The following is a 23,233-nucleotide window of genomic DNA, read 5'->3' on the forward strand; positions in this document are numbered from 1 at the left end:
GCATGCGCCTTTAAACAAAAATAAGGCATGCTATGGACCCCACCTATAATATATGCATTGCAATAAATTTGAAAGAAAGAAAGAAAAAATGCGCATCAGAAGAGAGAGTGGGTTTGACAAGGCCCAAATAGCTGTCTATCATAAATATGTGCATGCGACGTCAGTACAGTGGCATAAAGACAACACTAACTTACACCAAACCTTAATTACTACCTCCAACCAATTATTTACCATTACCCCCTACACCTAATTTAGTAATCATACCATTTTCTAAATTTCACTTTTTTTTTTTTTTTTTGTTCTTGTTTTCTTTTTGAAATATAACTGTTATATTAGTTGACTTTATAATAGAGAAAGCAACATTGCAATGGAATATGGATTATTTGGATTGATTTTTGTTCGGTTACAATTGGGAAATGGTTTGGATATTGGATTGAATCCATTATGGCAATTCAATATACTCCCTCCGTCAGAACCAATTTGGGTTTTTTCACGGAAATTAAGAAAATAGGTGAAAGTACATAACTGCATGTGGAGTTAGAAAAAAAAAAAAGTGGCTGGTGATAATTGAAGAAAGGGAGAGAGAAAGTGTTGAAAATTAACGTAAAAAAATCATTATTAGTGCAAAAGAGTATTAACAACTCATCAAATAGTAGAGAATATTCTCAAATATTACAACCTTAAAATAGGAATAAGTCCTTAATTAAATTTACCAAAAAAGGGAATACAAGTCCTTAATAAAAGGACAAAGGGAGTATTGATTTTATTGAAATAAGATTTTAGTGATTTTTTGGGAAATGAAAACCAACCCAAAAATAGGCCATGGACTTTGATTAAATTGTCAATTCAACTTATTGAAGTCAATGGTAAAGTTCCCGTTAGATTTAACTGAGTTAGGTAATTTTGAATCTAAGACATTGTAACCATTGTGCTATACAAATCTAATTTTGAATCGGTTATGGGTTAGGTTGGATCGTCTCAAATGGAGTCAATTCTGTGAATCCTCCAAACTTTGATCCGCCAAAATGAATGAATGCCTTGATTCAATTATAAAGCATACTAGTTATCTTTATGTTACACTCATTTTGACTAGCCAAATTTGCCCAAAAGTGGCTTAATTTTCTTGAAAAGTAAAGGCACATATTTTTCTATTAAGTGAAAGATTATGGTATTGTTTGGTTAACAAAAACATTGAAAATCACACTTTTTTCAAACTGAAATAAATTACTTACCTAAGAGGGACCTAGGTTATCTCTTGCTTCCTAATTTCAAAGTAATTTTACTTCTTATGTTCAAGTATTCAACCAAACAATCACTAATAGAAAAATTCTATTATTAGTCAATCCAATCCTTAAAATATGCCATATGAAGACTTGTGGATTGAATTGCATCTTTATATCATGAGGTGTTGGCAAAACTTACCAACTAATTATAAGGTCCCAAGTTAAAAGATTACACTTACTATTAATTACCTAAAAGTCTTGGACTTCTAGAGAAGCACCTAATACCACCACCACCGTCCTAAAAGAACTTTGTTTTTCTAATTACCACAAACCATGCATAAGTTGAGTTGCCACTATGAAGTTCACATGACTCAAACAGTAAAAAAAAATGCACACCATTAATTCAACATACACACTAACACACACCCTTCTTTAATTAAGAAAAGTTGCTTTAAAACACACCATAAAAACCATAATCACAAAACATAAAAGAAATCAAAAGGCACTTATATTACATATTTCCAGGGTCTTACTTCCCATTCTAAACATTCAAGTGCAAATACCCCACACTAATTTTATAAAAGCAAAAGAAAAAAAAAAATCATAATAATAATAATAATAATAATCATAATAATAATACTAACAAACATAGATTGATTTAATATGGATTTTAATGATGAAACACATCAAAAGGCCAACTAGCCTCTCCTCGTGCCATTCCTACCCATTAAAGTGATCAGTCTAATGACCCCACCCTCAAATAATATTTTTGCATAAATTTATATGTTACTCCTTTATTTTTTAAAAATTAAAAAAAAAAAAATAGACAGCAAAAGTTAACTGCTGGGTCCCAGACCAAAGCCAATATGGGGCGTGCGTTTTCTGATATGGAGATTTTAAGGGTCCATCTTTGAATCATTGAAGTCTTCAGTCCACAAGTGAGAAAAAGGATTAACTTCTTCAGGAGGCTAAGAACAGAGGATGGATTCCCAAAAAGCTACTCACTACATTTTTGGAGCTTCTATAGGCCAGATATTCCTAAAGATTTGGCTTTGTATCTTAGAGTCTTGAGATAATTGATGGCTTCATCTAACACCACTACTGCGTCTTTCCCGTCTCCGCCCGGGATTATGGTCTGTAGGATGCTCACTGTCTCGCGTATTTTCTCCTTTCGGTCTCTCTTGTTGCCGGAGAATGAGTGTGTCGTGTTGCTGTATGGCCTCGTGGGTTGGCCACCTGCGCAGATAGATTCTGCATCGTCCTCGTACTCTGATGATGATCCCTTTGGTACAAGGGAGCTGGCGGCGTATGTAACTGAGGGAGCTTCGTCACTGCTGTCTGACAGTTTCTGCCTTTTAGAGGGGCCGGCAGAGCTTGCCACTTCGTCCATGTCTTCGTTATCTTCGTACCAATCCTGCTTCTCGTAAGCAGTCATCGTGCTAGGGGAACGCCCTGTGGATGTTTCTTCACCGTCACTGTAACAACCTTCGTCGTCTGAGGAGAGCAAGGCATCGATATCTTCTGAGTCTTCATGCATCTCACCAATCTCATTATCATCGTTCAAATCATCAGTCAAATTAGGTCCTGAATAGAACGGTCCATTGCTTCCATCCCCAAGCTCACCCTCGTTAACATTATTGTAGTAACAAGATGATTTTTGGTTCCAAGAGTTGAGTGGCTGGTTTGAAGCACCAACCATAGAGCTTAATATCAAGGTTGTTTTGTTGCCCGTTCGATCAAAAACAAGAAATTGCTTTTGAGCACGTTGTGCATCAGTGGGAGACACATTAGTCTCCACATGATTTTCAATAGCAGCTGCAGAAGCCTTGCCAGTAAAACCAATTTCTGGCATGAACTTATCGTGAAGCGTCATATCTGGAACAAGACCCTGCCTAAATCGGGGCAAGCAATAGAACCATCCATAAGGTTCCTTCGATTGCCCGACCTTGAAATCGTGAGGCCCTGAATATCCAAACGAAGGTAAAGCACCACTCACAGGAGCTGCATTAGTGCAAGGCATTGCACAAGGGATGCCCGTGTTTTGCATCCCAATATCAAATGGCAGTTTCAAGGATTTAGCATTAGGAAACTGCGTATCCGGTTGCCGTTGATGTAACCAGGACTCCAAGTCCTTTTCCATCAACCCAAACAACTATCTGCAGATTGAAGCAACAATAATTGATTAGTTAAAAAGAAACATAATGAGTTCAACAAAGATGAGACAAGCTAGTGATCAAGAACATACCACAACAAAAGCGAAATGAAAGCCTCGCTTTGTGATTGCTTGTAGAATTATCGAAGATGTAGTAAAACCTAAGAAACCCAGCTGAACTAAACCCCCAAAATACAGAACTAATTTCTTATCTACGTTACTGGCTTGAGCAAATGACGAAAGTATTCGGCCTGAAAAATCCCAAATCAATAGCAAAATATTAGACACCACATTCATGATTCATGATCAAAAGCTTCAATTTTCCAAGAAACACAGCAATTTCAAAGCAAGCTCCAAACTTTATCATTCAATAAACCAAACTTCATTATCAATCGATTACAAACCGCATTTTTCGATAAACCAGACCATATTATTAACTAATACAATAACTCTCTGCTCCTGAACATTATTCATACAACTAACTACTCAATTTGGTTAATTCCAATGTCACAAACTCAAAACAAATTAAGTTTCAATTCCCATTTTTCAAACATAGATCAAAATATGCACAGTCAAATGTTATATTAATGTAAAATCAAACTCAAACATCAACATCAACATCAACAACAACAATGACAGGGGTAAGTCCAGAACGAATAGTCGCGTTGAACTAGTAATGTGACGACTAAAAACAAATAACGAATACAATGAAAGCAAGTAAACAAGAAAAGAAGAACAAACCTGACAATTACGCAGAGGTTGGAAACAAGCAATGACTCTAACTATGATGGTAGCAAAACCAGCAACTCCATTTTCGTGTTTCAAAGCCCGAAATCTTGTCTGACTAGCTGCTTGGCACACCATAACTACTACTCCAACCCCCTTAACCCACCCTTTAAACCTTTCTTTTAAGGAAAGGAACCCCAAACAATTCTAAAATTCCCAGAAAAAATTCGAAAAGAGAAATTAATTTAGCTGATCCAGCGAACGTAGCAGGGGATGACGATGAAGAAGGTTGAACCCATGTGGTTATTATTGGTAATTGAGGTGAAAAAAAATTAGGGTTTTCTGGAAAAATAAAAATTGGGGAAAATTGAACTGAGGGTAATTGATTTACAGAATCACACGACAGTATAAATTCAATGAAACGACTTTCCGAAACACATCTACTGATAAGCAAAACCACCGCATGTTGTTTTACACTGATCAGCCACTTTTTTCTACTCAAATTCCTGCAAAAAAAATTACAAAATTTAGGCAAAATTATGATCAAAGTTGTTTTCTCATGAAGATAATCTGAAAAAAAAGATATGAATTTTTTTTGAGGAGGAATTACCAGGGAAAATCTGGGAGAAGCTTATCCAAGAAGAGTGAGAAATGAAAGAGGAAAGAAGAGATTAGGTGAATTTAAGAGAGAGAAAGAGAGGAGTGATAGTTTGAGAGAGAAAATGCACAGATGAAGAGAGAATGAGGGGGATGAGGGAGAAAAGGGTGTGGTTTTATAGAGTGAGATTTTTACGTATTTGTCCTTGTTCAAACGTGTGGGCTGTACTCTGCTTTTGCCGCTATGCGGTTGCGCTGTTTTGTGTGGGGATGTTCCATGAGCTATATTTCTAATCGATAGACTGATAGTCTCTAAGGACTTGTTCTATTCGGCTTTTTTTTTTTTTTTTTTTTTTTTTTTTGGGGGGGGCAAAGCTTAATTTCAGTTTAGTTCATTTCATTTTACTTCAATTCAAGTTTCTAATTTCCTTCTCTCATAAACAATTCAACTCCATTCAATTCAAGTTTCTAATTTCCTTTATTTTCTAATTTCCTTCCCTCATGAACAGTTCAGTTCATCTCCAAGCAGTTCACTTCACTTCACTTCAATAGTTTTCAGTAAATCGGAACATGCCCTAAATGTTATTCTTATATTTGACTATTTTAGTCAGATGCTTGTAATTAGTTTAATTTCTAAATATTGTGTAAATTGGGCGAGTTGTTGGAAATAGAGGGAGTACACGAGAATACGGACACTATAGAGTGAGTAGAAATGTATTTCATATGAAGTATTTGTACACCCTTACTTTTGTTTGCTACAAAGATATGAAGTAATGTAGAAGCCATTAATCTCTTTGTTAAATTGTGACTCGTAATCTAGTAGGGCTGACTTTGAACGCTTATATCTCTCAAACTACAACTGATTTTGAGGTGATTCAAGTTGGAGGTGATACTTGGTTCAATAGCTTTCCAACGATAGGTCATATGCCCAATTCCGATAAGAAACGAGAAAATTATGACCGTTTTACAAAAACCTGACGAAGCTGGAAATTTGCAACAAGGCTGCGAGCTATAGCTCTATGCGAGTGAGCTATAGCTCGGCCCTATGAGGACTTGCGACAGGCATGAGCTAGCTGCCGAGCTATAGCTCAGTAGTTAGCTTATTCTTGGATAATTTATGGAATATTTCCTAAAATTATATCTTTTCTATGACGGCTATTTGAGTATACTTGGGGAACAATCTTAGGGTTTTATTAGGGTTTCCTTATGTTATAAAAGGACCCTTTAGTTGATCAATTAGATCATACCTTTCGAGCCATTAGATTTAAGACTCCTTGTATTATTCTCTTGTTTATTTCTCCATTATAGTGAAGAAGCTCTCGAATCCCCCACCCGTGGATGTAGGTTTATTTTGACCGAACCACGTAAATCCTTGTGTTCTTTGTTTATCTTCTTTATTGTTTTTCTCGTTCTTAATTTCATTGACTTGTTCCGCATTAATCAAACACAATTACACCCTAATTTCCTAACACTCTTGTTATTTACCGAGCTAAGCTTGATTTAGTGGCAAAGTTTGTATCTTACAAGTAATAGGTTGTGACATTAAACCCCACTAGTAATACTCTGGGTGTGGAATTCCCTTACCCTTCCCCTCTCTCCCTACTCCCAACGAGTCTAGCTCGTTAACCCGGGACAGGGGGACCTATGAGAGGTTCCAACCCGATAGGGTCTTTCACCTTACCAAAAAAAAAAAAAAAAAAAAAAAAAAACTCTTGTTTCTTTCTATTGTTGGTGAAATAAAGAAATTTATAAGCATGCACTTTCTATATCTGTTTTCGTTAAAATAATATTATAATTTAATTTTGCATACCATTTCAATTATTTCAACGTTACAAAATACTTTTATATGCTTCAAAAACTAATACTTTTATTTAATTGCAACAAAAAGAAAAAAAAAAGATTCTGCTTATGCAAAATACAACTTTACAAATTAATTTTGAATAAAAAATCATTTATGTTGATTACATGACTTTCTCATTGTGTTTTTATAAATTAGGTGAAAAGTATAAAAGAGAACTTGTTTTTGCATATGAAAGCCCTAATTTGTTGCTATATAGATTTAACAATATACATCAACGCAATGTTTCATCGTAGAAATTACAAATCCACTCTTACGATAGTGTTCTCTTTACCAGAATTTCACATATATTACCTAAACATATTATTCTTTAACTCAAATTTGTAAAACTTAATACCCTATTTATAGTTATATTATTAATTTATCTATTGTAGACTTACGGTGAATTATGTAAAGTTGTTTTTTTTTTAAAAAAAATATACATTTATATTATCAAAATTGATTTTAATTGACTTATTTGAACTTAATCGGACCTTATTAGTCTCGTCAAAATTAATATGAACTTATTTTACTTTGTCTTATTAACTCTCATATGATTTTTTTCTTTTTTAATCGAAATAAGGTTATAACTGAACAAAAGCGATCTTAATATGTAAACCTAAAATAGGCGAAGATGTAGCAATGAGAACAAAATCTAATTAAGTAGAGAGTTATGAAAAGCATATTATATAAATGAAATTTAATCATCAATTGTTGGTTTTACAAACTCCTAAAGCCTTTAACGATCTAAGCTAGTACTCCGCATAACATTTGTTTTTGCGTGGTTAGACGTGGTTCAAATATTCATATATTGAGTACCATCGTTGAAGGCTTCAACCGATCAACTGGTTAACCAACGAATACAATTGGCGTAATCGGTAGTATAAAATTAGAATATATATATATATATAATTTTTATATCACAATAAGACAATTAGATGTATGCACTACCTACTCTACTCTTTTTCTATTTCTATTTCTGTTTCCTAATACATGTTCTATAATAACACAACTACACAAGCAATTATGAACATGATTTCTTTTTGATATATAAAGATTATAAACCCATAATTTTAATCAAAAGCTAACAACATATATGAAAAATGATGACTTCTTTTCTTTTTTTGACTCCTTTGCTAATATACTAAATATAGTGGTATGGGAATAAAGCAACCAAAACCAACTCAATGTCATCCATGAAAATTGGTCTAAGCATATAAATTTTTGTGTAGACCAACAAAGAATTAGAATAAGAATATGTATAAGAAATTCTTTATAATGAGGAAGAATCCGATGTGTTTTTAGTAGAAAGACCCATGATTTAGGCTTGACTGTTCAAACCAAAAATCATATAAACACGATTGAGGGACCCACTAAAGGCTAAAAACACTAACACAAGGCAAAGGCACATCATATCTCTAACCTCACACTTTCACTAGACTCGTGTTTTTGTTATTCTTCCATCTTATTTCATGAAATTTTTGTGTTTATGATATTTTGGTAAACTAAAAACTTTTCAAGGATGGATAAAAAGGCCTTATTAGTCGCCAGCTTTTTGGTCCCAACATATATAAATTGCACAATTACACTTTCCATTGATGTGATTTTTGTTTTTGTATTGGAGTATATAATCTCCAAGCCACCTAGAAGTGTACAAGGGATTCTCATATGGTGGTCGACTTAGGGATTTAGCCATTTAGGTGACTTTTGAAACGTAACGTGTATTGGCAACCAATTTGATATACGGAGTACCATGTTTTGTTTCGGATTTGAGTTATAATATATGTATAATTCACAATAAATAGAAACAGTTAGATATAATTTTGTAAATAAATAGTGAATTTTAGAAAAAAAAAAAGTTGTAAATTTAAGGGTTAAAACTTCAAAGCCATGAATTACCAATCAACAATACAATATGCCAATTAAAGTAATAAAGAAGATTTTTTTATTATCATTTTGACTAAATCCTTTTTAGAAATACCCTATCTTCCAAATTTTACCAATGAACTTTATATGATTGTACACATTACATCAATTTTGTAAAAGAAAAATAAAAGTGAAATATTTAATCTAGATTGGAAAAGTAAAACAAAGTAGAATATTAAGACATATATGCATATATATAGCCATTAACTTTGAAATAATAAATCCATGGAAATTGATAAAATATTAAGCATAAATCAAATACTTATCAAATTGATTGATGTGTAATTTTGTCATACATTTACAAATTAATTATAAAATACTCCGTAATACTTGTATATTATGTTAGGTTGTTGTGTAAATTATAATCATAAACTAATTAATAAGATGTAAAACTAATTATAGAAAATACGTAAAATCGACTATGTATATTACGAGTATATCTATTTGACTATTCCACAATTATTGATTTGTTTCCAATATACAAGTACTAGGTGTATAATTTTCCTCTTGTTAGAAGGATCTCTTAATAATATTCCGATTTTCCTCGCTTTACCCTCCAAAACATGATGCTCGAGAGAGTGAGAGACCATATAAACAGTACTCACTAACCTAGTGCTCAATGCACCACCCCAACCTCATTAATTACTTCCTATTAAATGGAACTAACGAAAAAAAAAAAGTTAAAAAAAAAAAAATTTGGTGAACACAACTGTACACTCACATGTTGGCAATCAAATGCCTTCAGAGTGCAGACCCAACCCAAAACTTTCATAATGGATAAAATCCCAATCTAATCTAACCTTTCTTGGAATTAAATTAATCCAAAAGTAACCAAAAATATAAAATTTTACTACCACTTATGATGTCACAAAACTTTACATTAATTTATAACAGTGGATAATCATACACTATTCTATATTAATTCATCAGTAATAATAATTATTATATTAATTATTTAAATGAACTTTGTAAAAGCACAAAAAAGAGGTTAAGGCCTTAAGGGCACACCAACAAGCATGTTGAACCCAATCACCGTACAAAAATAAAAATAATTAACAATAGGGGTAGACCATGATTCTATCACCTGAACCATATCTTATACACAGGTAATAAGATCTATGACCCCCAATAATTAATGTAACCCTAAGTTTAATTATAATATAAAAACTTTGATTAATTGTATATACTATGGTATCATGCCTTATTGTTTGGAGTGAAGGGAACAATTAAGCCCTAATCAAAGATTTATCTATCTTCTTTGCTATATATTGCAATTGGGTCTTCCTTTTTGGTAGCACTAACTTCATTTATATGGGTGAGATGTAAAGCAAAGGATGGGATCTCTTCTTAAGTACACGCTTAATTTTTAATTCTTTTTGTAATCATGCTTATGTATTTACGAGTATTATATACACTTGAATTTCGTTAATTGGATTTTTTTTTTATTTATTTTGTATATTGGAAAATTGTTAATACATTGAATATGATAATGTAAGGAACAACAAATAAAGTTTGATCACTTTAATTAGTGCGACAATCCATCCCGTGGTGTTTATATAGATTGTTTAATTGAGGTTATTTGCACAATATCATCACACTTATGAATGGTTGTGGATTGTTCACTACTTGATTAAAGTTGGAAGTTTGTTTTGGTGCAAGCTTAACATTATTGAGTAGCTTAATAGTTATTAACCAATGGGTAAAGAATATTCATGATATTCATATGAATATGCACATTCTCTCATCAATTATATGACATTTTTGTTTTGTTTTGTTTTGTGAGAAAAAGATTAATACATTCTTAAATAAATATAAAGCTTATTCCAATTTACTTACTCATAAAAAGTCAATCTCTACTCAAACGGCTATCGTAAAGGTTTCAAAGTGTAATCTATTCGCTTGATTTTCACTTATCAGAACTTGAACTTATTAGACATTATTTAAAACTTATTTTAGTTGTAATTGAACCCTTGTTAAAAGTTATTTTTCTGAACTGAACTTACTAATAAACCTGAAATAAATGAAAAATAGGTAAAGTTCTCATCATTCATTGGGCTGAATATTGTCGTAGAAGTCGAAATAGAGTTAAACTTGGTAAATAAACCTATTTATTTTATCATTATGCGTGTTCGACAGAACAATAAAATAAATTATTCAGGCTCATAATACAAGCTAAGGTCAAGTACAAATTACAAGGATTAACGGTTAACCAGATGAAATAAGTTATAATTACATGTTATAACGTTTTGAGATTCAATTTCATGAAATCACAAATTTTCAAATAACAAATTCAACATCTTAAAGAAACAAAATAATTGTCCTTGATGTGTAACGTTCATAATAATTAAAAAAGAAATTTATTATAATTACAAACAAAACCAGCATACATAACGCCTTGATTAAGCTGATTAGTTGAATGAAGATGTGACACATTGCGTGCTCATACATAAATTAACAAGAGAGGGAAACACAAAAAGTAAAGGAAAAGGGGCCATAGTTTTTGGAGCGGCCACATTTAATAAGAATTATTAGTGAAATAAAATATGGTGGGGACATAATTTTTTTTTTAAAAAAATTATTTTTCAAAAAAGAAGAAGAATGAAGTTGAACCAAATTGGTTGTGGATTCTCCAACAAAAAGATCCACGCTTAGAAAGCAAAAAACAACACTAACCCACAACCAATTTATACAACACCACCACCCAGTGCCTTCTTCACAGTCCGCACTACTACTAATCTAAATTTCACCTCTTCACTAATTATAAGCTTCTTTTATTTCCTTAATTATTCGAGTGTATCCGTGCTAAGACTACTAACGTATCATACAGAATAAATGAAAAACTTATACTTGTATTCTTTTCTGATTCGTATTACGTTGATAGTTTGATGTGTATGTGGATAGATATAATGTATAAAAATTAAGTTTTAATTTCTGTTTTTACAAGAAGAATGATCTAGGTTTCAAAAGCTTGTGGTTTCTAAATTATTCTATTCAAGATTTTAATTTCCTTCACAAAATTTTAAAAAATAAAATAATTAAGAAATCGATGATGGTTTGTTGTGTTTACGTATTTGAAAACAATATTATAAGGAGGTTGGAAAAGAGTCTAAGAAACACTTATATATTTTTTAAGGTGGAAAGAAGGGGGAGGGTGGTGTTAAATTAAAATAGAAATGTCTAGGTTAGCCTAAGAATATATAATTTGTTGGAAGTTGACTATGAGGACATGCATGATCTATCAAAGTGGTTAAATGTTATTTTTAGTAATTGTGCATATAATTTATTTGATGTGTTTTAAGACATAAAATAAAGGGATTGTTGTTATATGCTTACATTGTTAGGTCATATTTCAATATAATCTAGAATTTAGTATTGTGTCAAAAAGGACTTGCGGATTTATGATGGAAATTACGGAATATTAAATTAATTTTAGTGAAAAGAAATATGATACAGAGTAATATTTTGTGTTCATAATAAGGTTTTCATGCATGATATATCTTATATGTGAAATTTTATAACATTCATGGTTAATCTTTTAATCCAATCGTGAGATATAGTTCCATCTGTCAACCAATAAAGCAATTTTTGCATCACCATTCTACATCAAATAAATTTCTACATTGTTATTCTGTAATTTTATACTTAAAAATCTATAGTTTTCATGAAACTCTTATCAAATTATATTATTATTCCTCCCTAAAAACAAGATATAGAGAGGAGACATCACTATGGAGCGTTCTAAAGAAAGATTACGATTAGTATCCCTTTCACTTTCGTTCTAGCTTAGTTTGTATAATTGACATTATACCTACTTTCGTAGACTTTTATCCCACATTATTAGTCTATAATAATCATTTTAATTTCTTTATTAAACCAAAAAGAGAAAGATCCATAAGAAAATTGTCAAATTTGTGTCCTTTTATTAAGGCTAATTGTTTTGGGATTTGTTTAGTGGCTCGAGGATTTATGAATAATTATTTTATATTAACTATTTAATTTGGTGGAGTTGGTAATTAATTAGGCCCCTAGAATAATTTTCATCATCAAACACGTGTGATAGTTACATGTATGATGCCATGCTAAAGATCCATAATTGTTTTTTTTTTTTTTTTAAATTTAATATATTTATTTTATAATTTATTTGGTTTTGAATGGTTGGCTTATTATGAGTAGTATGCATGGAAGAAATAATTTGGTTGTTTGATGATGAATTTGCAAAGTTTGACGTGAAGGGTAATTTTAGTAATTTTTCTTCACGCATATGAGATGTAGAACATCATTTAAATACAAAATTCCCTTGTATAACAAGACATAGAACTTGTTTCAATCATAGTTCTATGTTTAATTTTGAAGGTAAAGCGTTGTTCTTGCATGCCTCGTGTTAAACGAAAATATGATTGAGGCTTCTTACATTATTTTATTAGTGATAAGCTATTGACCGGTCATAATATGTATAAGTACTTTGCATTCTATACTATGCACATAATAAAGGTCATGCTGGTTGAGATGATTATTGATTTATTATCATTGTATGTAAAATGTAAAATTGTTTTATGAAATTATATATATTTATTAATCCCTTCTTACATGCGCTTTCATATTACTATTTTGATTCACGGGATATAGGATTTGAACTTTGACAATGATTAATTATACTTGTTATGAATATACTAATAATATAGATGATTGGTGACCGGCCATATATTCATGTATTTAGATATATATTAAAATGCGATTAAAAAAAAGGTATATATTAAAATAAATAGTCAGGCTTTGTTATTTCAAGGTGAAAACTAATAGTAGTAAGGCCCTGTTCTTATGAGCTTCTGGGCACAGCAGGACAGAGCAGAGCAAGGATAGGCTTCCACACACTGCGAAGCAGGGCAGAACAGAGTAGAGCAGAGCAACTCTAAAGAAAATGGCCTAAATAACATGTCTATAATACAACCGACTAAACTTGCACATAGAGCATCCACAATGGTTGTGCATAAGGATCTGCTAGTAATTTCTAAATAATTGCTAGCTACCTGCTAGCCATTGTGGAGCTATAACCTCTTGTAGCTAAGACAAACTATATAGATCTATAGAGCTATATGTAGTTTCACAACACTCAATGCTATTATATTTACTCCGTATTTGTTTACTATATTTTATATATTTGTTTGTTTATTTAATTTTTTTTTTATAATGGTTTATTTATTACAAAAGAATGTTACTTATCATTATTATAAATAAAGGTTGTAGCTTAAATCATATAACTTGGAGATTTATATTGTGACAACCCAAAACTACTTGTACATGTAGCTAGCCATCGTGGATGCTCTTATTCCCCACCACCCTACCTCATTTATATAGAGTAAGAATTGAAATAAACATTCAAGAGAATATACAACTGCCAACTGGGTAAACAACTAATACAAGTACTAACATACTTAGGTTATACTATTACCGCAATTTCATTGCAAGTGACTAATAACTCTCTCGAAAACTCCTAATTAAATTAATTACACAAAGTCAATGCATTTCCACATTGAAATCAACTAATGACACCCAATTAACATATTAATAATATAATAATATTACACATATAACCTGAAAGTATGCGTCCAATTATGTACGTTGTATGTGCCTTTTGCGTGTTTCATGTTTACTCCGTTGAACTATGGTAGTCGAGCGTGCATGCAACCCCCTCCTTTTATACCCTACTTATAATTTCACAATTGTCAAAGTCGTGTACAAACATAGTCATATGTTTCATAGATTTTAATGTTAGATTGATTTATTTTTTAATCAACCAATAGAATGGGAAAAAGAAATTAAACTCCCATAATTAATTTTGACTAAGTTAATTTATTTTTTCTACTCATTAATAATGTTTAAGATTTATAGGAGACTTTGAGGTTTCCAAATGTGATTACACATAAGTCAAACTAATCACTTATTATTACCTCGTATTATTCTTTTGTTTTGTGAATGCTATCCTCATATTTACATGGGGTAATTCCACCATAAGATATATACATTTAATTTCACAGACCATCTTATGTATTAGAGTAGTGTTTTAAACATTTAACATATATATATTGACAAAGAATTACCTTTTCTCGACATAACCACAATTACATTGTGTGCAATGCGTTATTGTGTATTTGTGTGGAAGATCTTAGGAAAATCACAATATGAATTTAGGGAAAATATTGTATGAAATTATATTATTGATAAATAGTTGGTCCTTATACATACTATTAATTGTCAATTACTGCAAAATATATTTATTATTAGAAAAGAATTGTAAGATAACATCGGATCAACAAAATAACTTTTATTTAATTGCATGTACATTTTTTTTAATGATTATTGAATAATTTTAAAGGTGCGTGCTAATTAAGATTGGCACAGCTTGAAGATTATTTTAAAGAATAATTGTTGGATTTGAATCAACCGATATATCAAGATAATTGAAATTAGTGCTGAAATTGATTAACTTAGAGTTTGTTCTCATTGACCGAACTCAGCTGAACTAAACTGAACTTATTAGAGCTGAACTGAACTGAACTGAATATTTTATAAGAGAAGGAAATTAGGAGCTGAACTGAACTGAACTTATTAGAGCTGAAATGCATGAACTGAAAATAATCGTATGAGAACAGACCCTTAGAATAACAAGGCGAATCTAAATAAATATTGTATGTGTTGTTTAATTACATACATGATTCTATCAATTAAATGACTATCTTAAAGCAACACATTGTGCTGAAATTGATTAGAATGACATTACCCTCAAAATGAAATTACCCTCATTTTAAAAAAATGGAATTCTCGTGTTATATTGTGTTATTTAATTATGTACATGATTCTATCAATTGAATGACTATCTTAAAGCAACACAAGCCCCTTGAAAATTTAATTTGGATGTTAATTGTTTCACTTCATACACATGTACAACTGCAAATTGCATTAAGGATGCTAATTGTACGAGTTGCATTTAAGGTTTGATTTGACCTTGCAAAGTTGCAAGCAATAACATCCTTGTTCTTATGTTTTGCCTTTTATGACCTAAACAAAAAGAAGAAAGCAATGAAAACAAGTGAAGATGAGGTATCACATAACATGACTATTTATTCAACAATTTGGTAGAGTGGAATGATTAATAAAGGAATGATATGATTTATTTTCTCACAAATCAGCTAATTAGATGAGCTAAGCATTAATTGCCGATTCATTTATTTATATTTTTCCCGGTTCATCTTTTGACTAGGAAATTCATTTCGAGCTAGAATGATGATTAGTGGTTTGTTTCTGTTGTTGTGACTTGTACCTTTAACATTTTTGTCATTAATTTTTTAGCGTCTATTGCTCAATTATTGATATTAGTTACTTGATCCTTATAATTAATTTCCAAAACACATCATCCACAAGTAACCTACCAAGAAAATAGTGATGCATGATTATTATTAATTGATTCAACATGTTCCATCAAATTATACAATAAACCAAAGTTTAGTACGTACAAGAGATGTTTGTGTCCAAAATAGACATTATACGAGTAAGTCTGATAAGAATCTACAAATATAACAAAATAATATGAAGTTAAAATCTTTTTAAGAGAACCGTAACAAAGTTTCATGTCTATAGTTCTTATATATTTTCCCTTCATAGGAATATCATACAAGAATCATTATTACGATTATACAAGCGCTAGTGATACTATGTTACAAAAATCCCGAATAAGGAAAAATTCAAAAATATCCGTTGTTAGGGTAACAACTAAAATATCCTTCAAACTTGTGAATTGGATTATTTAATTAGCCAATCATTCAAACATTGAAAGTATTACGGAGCAATTCAACAAATAGAAAACAAAGGTAATCAATAAAAAAGAAGGGTTGAGTAGACTTGTAGTTGTAGCACTATCCCACATTTGGTGGAGTGCATCTTTATATATGAATAATGCCCACACCCGTTACCACTAATAACATTCCTTTGACTTGTGATGCACTCTCAAGTCAAATTACTCCTTCCTTCCACTACAACCAGCCATATTGCCATTGTTAAAGCTATAATGCCCGCATCACTTATACATTTATATGTGCAACATTGCAAGAGCCCGTCATTTCTCAATACAGTCGCGTGCAACATGAGTGTTAATAACAAATATTATTGATTGTGTATTTGAAACATTTATATATTTGAAACATTTATAATAATTTGATGTTTTGCGAGTATAAATTGATATTAATCCAATATTTATTACTCCATCCGTTTCATAATGTTAGTCCCATATGGAATCAATCACATAAAATAAGAAAACAAATATATATGGAATCTAACATTAAAGTACAACAGATTTCATAATTAGTTTACCTTATTTAACTTTTTTTTATTTTTCATTAGGAAATCACAAGTCATAATTGCATAATTTAAGGTAAAACTTTCCCTACTTAGAGTCATGTCATCCATCAACAATCAATTAAAGTTAAAAAAAATCAAGTCATAAATGAAATATATTCAATATGAGTAGAACTTTTTGAAACGCCCAAAATAGTATATGAGACTAATATTATGAAATGGAGGGAGTATTATATTAGTAACATTCAATTTTGAAATATTATTAAAATTATATGGTGGTATATATATAGGAAGTATATGATTAGTGCATGGAGAGTAGGAGACATGGAAAAATGAAGTACATGCATGTTATATACTTATATTTGTATATATTTGAAAATAAATTTTTTTATGCATAATACTATATACGGTACTCCATATTATTTAGGATGTCTAAAAATAAAAACTTGTTTTCAATTTAAAATATAATGAGGATTTATGATTTATTTTTCCAAAAATATATTAACATAGATTTGGATTACAATAAATTTCGATTTATAATATAATTATTAATTAAGTTCCAATGATTAATTAAGATGAATGAAATTTAGCTAAGCAAAACACACTAGTATTGAGCACTTAAAATAGTATGATAATAAAATGATGTCATATCACTAATTATGATAAATTATAACATGATCAATATTTACTGGTGAAGTAAAAAAATTATAATGTTGGATCATTATTTTTCATCTAAAATTTCATAAACTTATCTGCTTTTAACTTATTTAAACTTATATATAATATATAATTAGATCTTATTAAACCTTATTAATTAGATCTTATCTGCTTTTAGCTTAATATATAATTAAACCTTATTAATTAGCTTAGATATGATTTCAGGAGAACGAATAAACTTGAGATAGTAAACTTTGCTTGTTAGATTAGATTGAAACTTATTAAGCTTATTAGACCTGTTTAATTAGATCTATCTATCTTGATTGAATTTATACACACTTATAATTACCAGAAATTGTAAAACATAATTGAAGCATAGAGTAGAAATTTTGTTGTATTGAAATTTGATGCAAGTATTTTGTTTTCATCAAATGTAAAGATACTCGAATTATTAACTCGGTTAAGGTATTGCAATGTTAAGTTCAATAGTACGGTGACTAAATGTTTGAGTTGTAGACTTGTAGTGCTATTCAAATTAATTTAGTTGAACTTTAAAGCTTAAATCATAACTCATTCTTACTAATCAGATTAATGGAAACTTGATGTCTTTCAAATTGTTTCATAATTTGAGTAATTGGCCTGAGTTTTTAAAATTACTAAATTGTTAGTATATATTACTCCGTATTATTATTGTTGAATTATTAGTTTTATTACATACTACAAAGGATCAAAGAGGCAAAAATACATCTAAGGGTCTGTTCTCATTAACTGAACTCAGCTAAACTGAACTGAAATGAATATTTTATAAGAGAAGGAAATTAGGAGCTGAACTGAATTGAGCTGAGCTGAACTGAACTGAACTGATTTTCAGCGTATGAGAACAGACCCTAATTATGGGTATGTTTATATTTATTGAAATGAGCTGGATTGAAAGAATTAATAGAGTTGAAATGAATATTTTATGAGAGAAAGAAATTAGGAGTTGAACTGAATTGAACTGATTGGAGTTGAGGTGAACTGAAATTAAGCTGAAATGAACGGGCCTTATTTAAAAATATAATTTTTGAAAGTTATATACTTCAAAGTATATATATTTTCTTACAAAATATAATTATAAAATTTAGATATATATGACCTACTTTAGATATTGGCCTAAGTGGTGATCAACAATTGTTCACTCTTTGAACAAGTCACACATGCATATCGTATCATATAAACATGATAGCGTGACATAATTATAAATTAATATATTTCCACTTTGAATGCCTAAGCAAATTTGAAATTAGGTGATATATATACGTATCAATCTCAATTTGGACGTTCAATTATGCATGAAAATTTTAAGATAAGATTACCATAACACGCTTTGCATCACTCTAACATGCCGACACCTGTTATTATATTCGCTTTTAAGTATCGAATAAAGCGTGTATTACGTTGTAGTTGTTAAACTTTTTACTTTCATTACATAATTTGATCGTAAAAAAAATAATTATATAAATGTTAAAACCACATTATCTTAGTAATACATGTTCCATTAATTAACATAATGTCGACATTTGAAAATGACGGGAGTACATTAGTGCCAAAAAGAAAGTGACTGGAGTGAGAGCATTCACTAAACCCACATCTTCCATTAATTCGCCCATGTTTTTTGGTAAAGTGGATTAGTAATACTGCTCATGCTTATAATCAACTTTTCTTCTTTGTTTTTTCAATTTTCACCCTCCATTTTATGCGAAGAATAAACGACACCTGAGTAGGGACTAATTGTCCCACGTCTAAGAGGGAGAATAACTAGCATATTAACTTCGTAGATATTATAAGAGGAACTTGTTGTGTTTGTTTGTTGTTAAATACTCAATATGAAGGTGAGGAAGTGCTAATTAATTAATTAAAGACATGGCATTAAATTTGTTTAGTACTTATTATTCATTGTATACGGAGGATTGGACAATTAGTCGATTAGGTTTAGATTTGAGATAGAATCTTGTGTGATCAAAGGTGATCTTGAGAATACCTCATACATCACTGTATCAAATCATATACTCGTCGATGAAATAACCTATTTTCATATAATATCTTTATGTATCACTTTATTAAAGTGTCCTATATATATTTCGGCCGGATATAATTAGAAAGTATGATGTTCATGTGTTAGCTAAGTCAATTTACACTAAGATATTGACTGAGTTAACTAAAAAACTAATCACTAAATATGTACCTGTATTAAATGAAGTTAATTAAATTGAAAGTATTCATACACTTGTTAGTGTTAAAAAGAATAATCAAGAATATAATTTATGCATTCATGAAATCATGTGTGAGGGACATAAGGTCAAAAATCAAGTGGAATGGATCACATATTCACATGCATATAGGCCATTGGATTTGGCAAGATAAATTGGAAATACTACAAGATAACAAGAGTCAATGCATTGGGAAAATAAGTGCCAAAACTTGCAAAAATAATTAGCTTGTAGCGTTGAAAATAGAGTGTTTTTTTGTAATCCCAGGGAAGAAGGGACGTAAAAAGGCTACAAGTAAGAAGCAGTATGTAATAAGGAAAGCACGCGTCGAAGGACGTGACGAGGTTCAAACTACTAACACTTGGGGCACGCCAAAGTAACACGGTGCGAGACTAACTATAAGCCCAATAACATATACGAGTAGGCTATGTTTTATCAATTACCTCCGTTTTATCATATTATTTACATTATTTATAATGATTTGATACAAAATAGAGAAAAAAAATTTTAATCTTTGTAAATAATATGAAACGGAAAAACTATTTATCTAAATTGGGCGTTAAGGTAAGTTAGGTTTTATCTTTAGGGAAGATGATGTGCATTTTACATGTATCTTATTTTCTAATATATATATATATATATCAAGAATTTAAGGTGTTTGAAGCCGAAACTTTTATGGCGTAAAATGATTCAGTTTAATTTTATCAACGTTTTGGGAGTAAAAAGTCAAAACATTACAACTAAATGAAAAAGTAAGTTTATGATAAAATGTGTAGTGTAGAACGTAGAGAACATAGCCAAAGCAAAAGTACGTGATCCATACAATTGATACAAATCAATTATGCAATTCATTCCACCTAATACAATGTACAAACATAGGTTGTAATCCCAAATCATTCGAATAGATTTTAAAACTAGACTAAATAAAAATCGACCCAACTCAGCCAAAAAGATGTACATATAACATGGTTAGTGTTGAATAATTTATTTACATATACAAGAGTATTTCATACTCTAACATTTCCTAGTTCCATCCGAGTAAATTAAAAAGTAACAATTCATCATTCAAATAAAACTCAAATTAACTTAATCCGAACAACCCGATCATAACCTCACAGCTCGCTCATAACCTCTCACACCCGAAACAGAAAAATATTTGGAAAGGCGTGTCAAAGCAACATAAATGATGAGCATGAGTAGGTATAGTTCATGAAATAACGAGAAGATTATACAAGTATTAGATGAGATTAGATAGTATCTGCGTTGGGATCTTTCTCTGCTCACTCAGTCTTAATCTCAGGAGCAGGACTTGTGCTACGCATGCCTTTCCCGCACGCTTAATTTCGCCTCCATTTTCATTTTTTTTATTTATATATACTCTTCAAATACTACAATATTAATTAAATAAATCCTTTAAAAATAAATAAATAAAAATAAACTCCACACTCAACAAGTCCACATGTGATTTGATTGATAATTTAGTTGAATAGTGAAGCTTTGTTTTTGTTTTGTTTTATTTTGTCTTTTTCTTATTTGTTCTTACTCTACTCTACTCGAATATACACTGTACTATGTGTATCTACTATGTCTTGGGTCAAACTATTGTTTAATTGTACGTGTGCCATTATTTTTTTTTGTAAACTTACCACGCCAATTTTTATTAATTGTTTTTCTTGTATTAATTCACATATTTTACTTCCTTTGGAAATGGGATTGGGACCACCACTTAGCGGCTTCTACGGAACGCCTTGTGCGCTGCCGTCGACCGCCGTTATTGCTCCGCCCATGCTGCCGCTAGTGGCTACCATAAACGAAGTGGTCCTGGCTAGCATCATGGCCTTTTTAGTTCTTATTTTTTGATTGGAATTTGGCCCAATCACTATAGTGTTTTTTCTTCAGTCCACTTGTCATTTGACTTTATTGTAAACTAAATGGTTGACTTTATAAAAAATTTGTACAATTAACTTGATAATACTGGTAGAGTGGTACCCATATAAATGTTTTTATTGGCGAGTATACTAATCAAGTACTCGTAGTAAAGAAAGTCCTAGCAACCTTCTTGATCCAACTTTTCTTCTAAATCCGATTCATAAAATCAAACTTACTTCTATATAGGATGTATGCATGGGCATAATCTGTTGAGCTTAATTTCATTTCAGTTTAGTTTAATTCAGCTCCAATCAATTCAGTTCGTAATTTCCTTCTTTCATAAACAATTCAGTTCAGTTGTTTTTAATAAATCAAAATATAATGACAAATATAGTAACAAATAAAATAACACATGGAAACTAGCTAATTACATAAAAGTCAACCATAATTATTTAGTACTTCCTATATTTGATAGGACTATGACTTTACCACAAAGGTTTTATTACAAGGAGTGAAAAATAATTGTACCAAGTTTTACGGACCACAATAAAAAGAATAAGGATAATATAATATCTTCTTGTAAATTTCCTTTTGTTTTACCTCAAAATTAATAAATTTAAAAAAGAAAATGTACTCTATAAAGTATAGTGTATGAAGCTCAGATGAGTTATGGACAAAGTTATAGCTGTCAATCCATAAGCATATAAGTATAAGGTTGGTCTGACCTTTTTCACGCGAAATGCGCATGGGGTCAACCTCTGTTATTATGCTGCACCAAGTACTCATCTGCTGCTACTGTACATCGATCTACTTACTACACCATCCACTCACTCACTGCTGTTATATTTAATGCTAAGCTTGCATGGCATATAGGCTCGATCGAGGTTATAAGCATGTCTATTATGCATCCGAGTGTATTTAAAATTATGTATGTAATGCATTGATTATCAACTTAACACAACTACATGAGTACGACATACTCACTCTTTGGATGTTTAATCTGTTGATGAACCTTGTATAGTATTTGAAACGACAATCAAAAACATTAATTTTAGATACACTCAAGTGTAAAATAGATGTAAAATTGTATGAATTCCAGTTGTATTCTAGATCATAATTGTAAAGTAGATTGAGATACCAATGTGGGACGACGTCTAATTTGTATTCGTACATCACAGGTACCATTGTCAAAAAAAATAAAATTAAAGTAGCTTATTTTGTCAGACATGAAAAAAAAAAAAAAAAACCTTATAGGTGTCTCTTGGTAGACTTTTTTTTTTGGAGTGGCAACTTGTCACAGCTCAAATTGTCATTACATAATTAAGAAAAATTATTACTGAATTAGCAGTTGTTAGGTAATTATATATATATATTTTTTTTTGGGATATATGTTGATGTTTAAAGGTTTTGATGATGAGGAACTTAAGTTACAATAAACTCGTCTCATAAAGGCTTTTCAAGTGTTTGTTTAGCTTAGGTGAAATTGATCTTGAGATGGAAGAAGTAACTGAAGCCGAGAAAACTTGAAGGGGATCTTTATCAAGAAAGTTATTCAAAATAGAAGAAGAGTTCCCTAACAGGAACTGAGTTCCCTCACAGGAACGTTCCTTCACAGGAACTTGAAGATTGCTGGCTAAGATCTTTGGAG

The 23,233-nt window shown here is 30.8% G+C and overlaps 1 protein-coding gene across 1 annotated transcript; it reads right to left on the minus strand.

The window, feature by feature from the left end:
- Positions 1-1,709: 1,709 nt before the first annotated feature.
- On the minus strand, positions 1,710-5,299 carry LOC110706671 (transcription factor bHLH145-like). The gene is made up of 4 exons (XM_021884626.1): positions 4,712-5,299; positions 4,117-4,607; positions 3,469-3,626; positions 1,710-3,379 (listed from the first exon to the last, which is right to left on the minus strand). Exon 4 carries the CDS (start codon positions 3,361-3,363, stop codon positions 2,245-2,247), a length of 1,119 nt encoding a protein of 372 aa, XP_021740318.1. The 5' UTR covers positions 3,364-3,379; positions 3,469-3,626; positions 4,117-4,607; positions 4,712-5,299; the 3' UTR covers positions 1,710-2,244.
- Between the last annotated feature and the right edge of the window lie 17,934 nt (positions 5,300-23,233).

Source organism: Chenopodium quinoa, unplaced genomic scaffold (assembly GCF_001683475.1).
Source record: "Chenopodium quinoa cultivar QQ74 unplaced genomic scaffold, ASM168347v1, whole genome shotgun sequence".
In the NCBI taxonomy this organism is placed as follows: domain Eukaryota; kingdom Viridiplantae; phylum Streptophyta; class Magnoliopsida; order Caryophyllales; family Amaranthaceae; genus Chenopodium; species Chenopodium quinoa.

What these genes read in the sequence shown, in the direction of transcription:
- LOC110706671 (XM_021884626.1), bottom strand. Translation starts at nt 3,363, where the DNA reads ATGGAAAAGGACTTGGAGTCCTGGTTACATCAACGGCAACCGGATACG.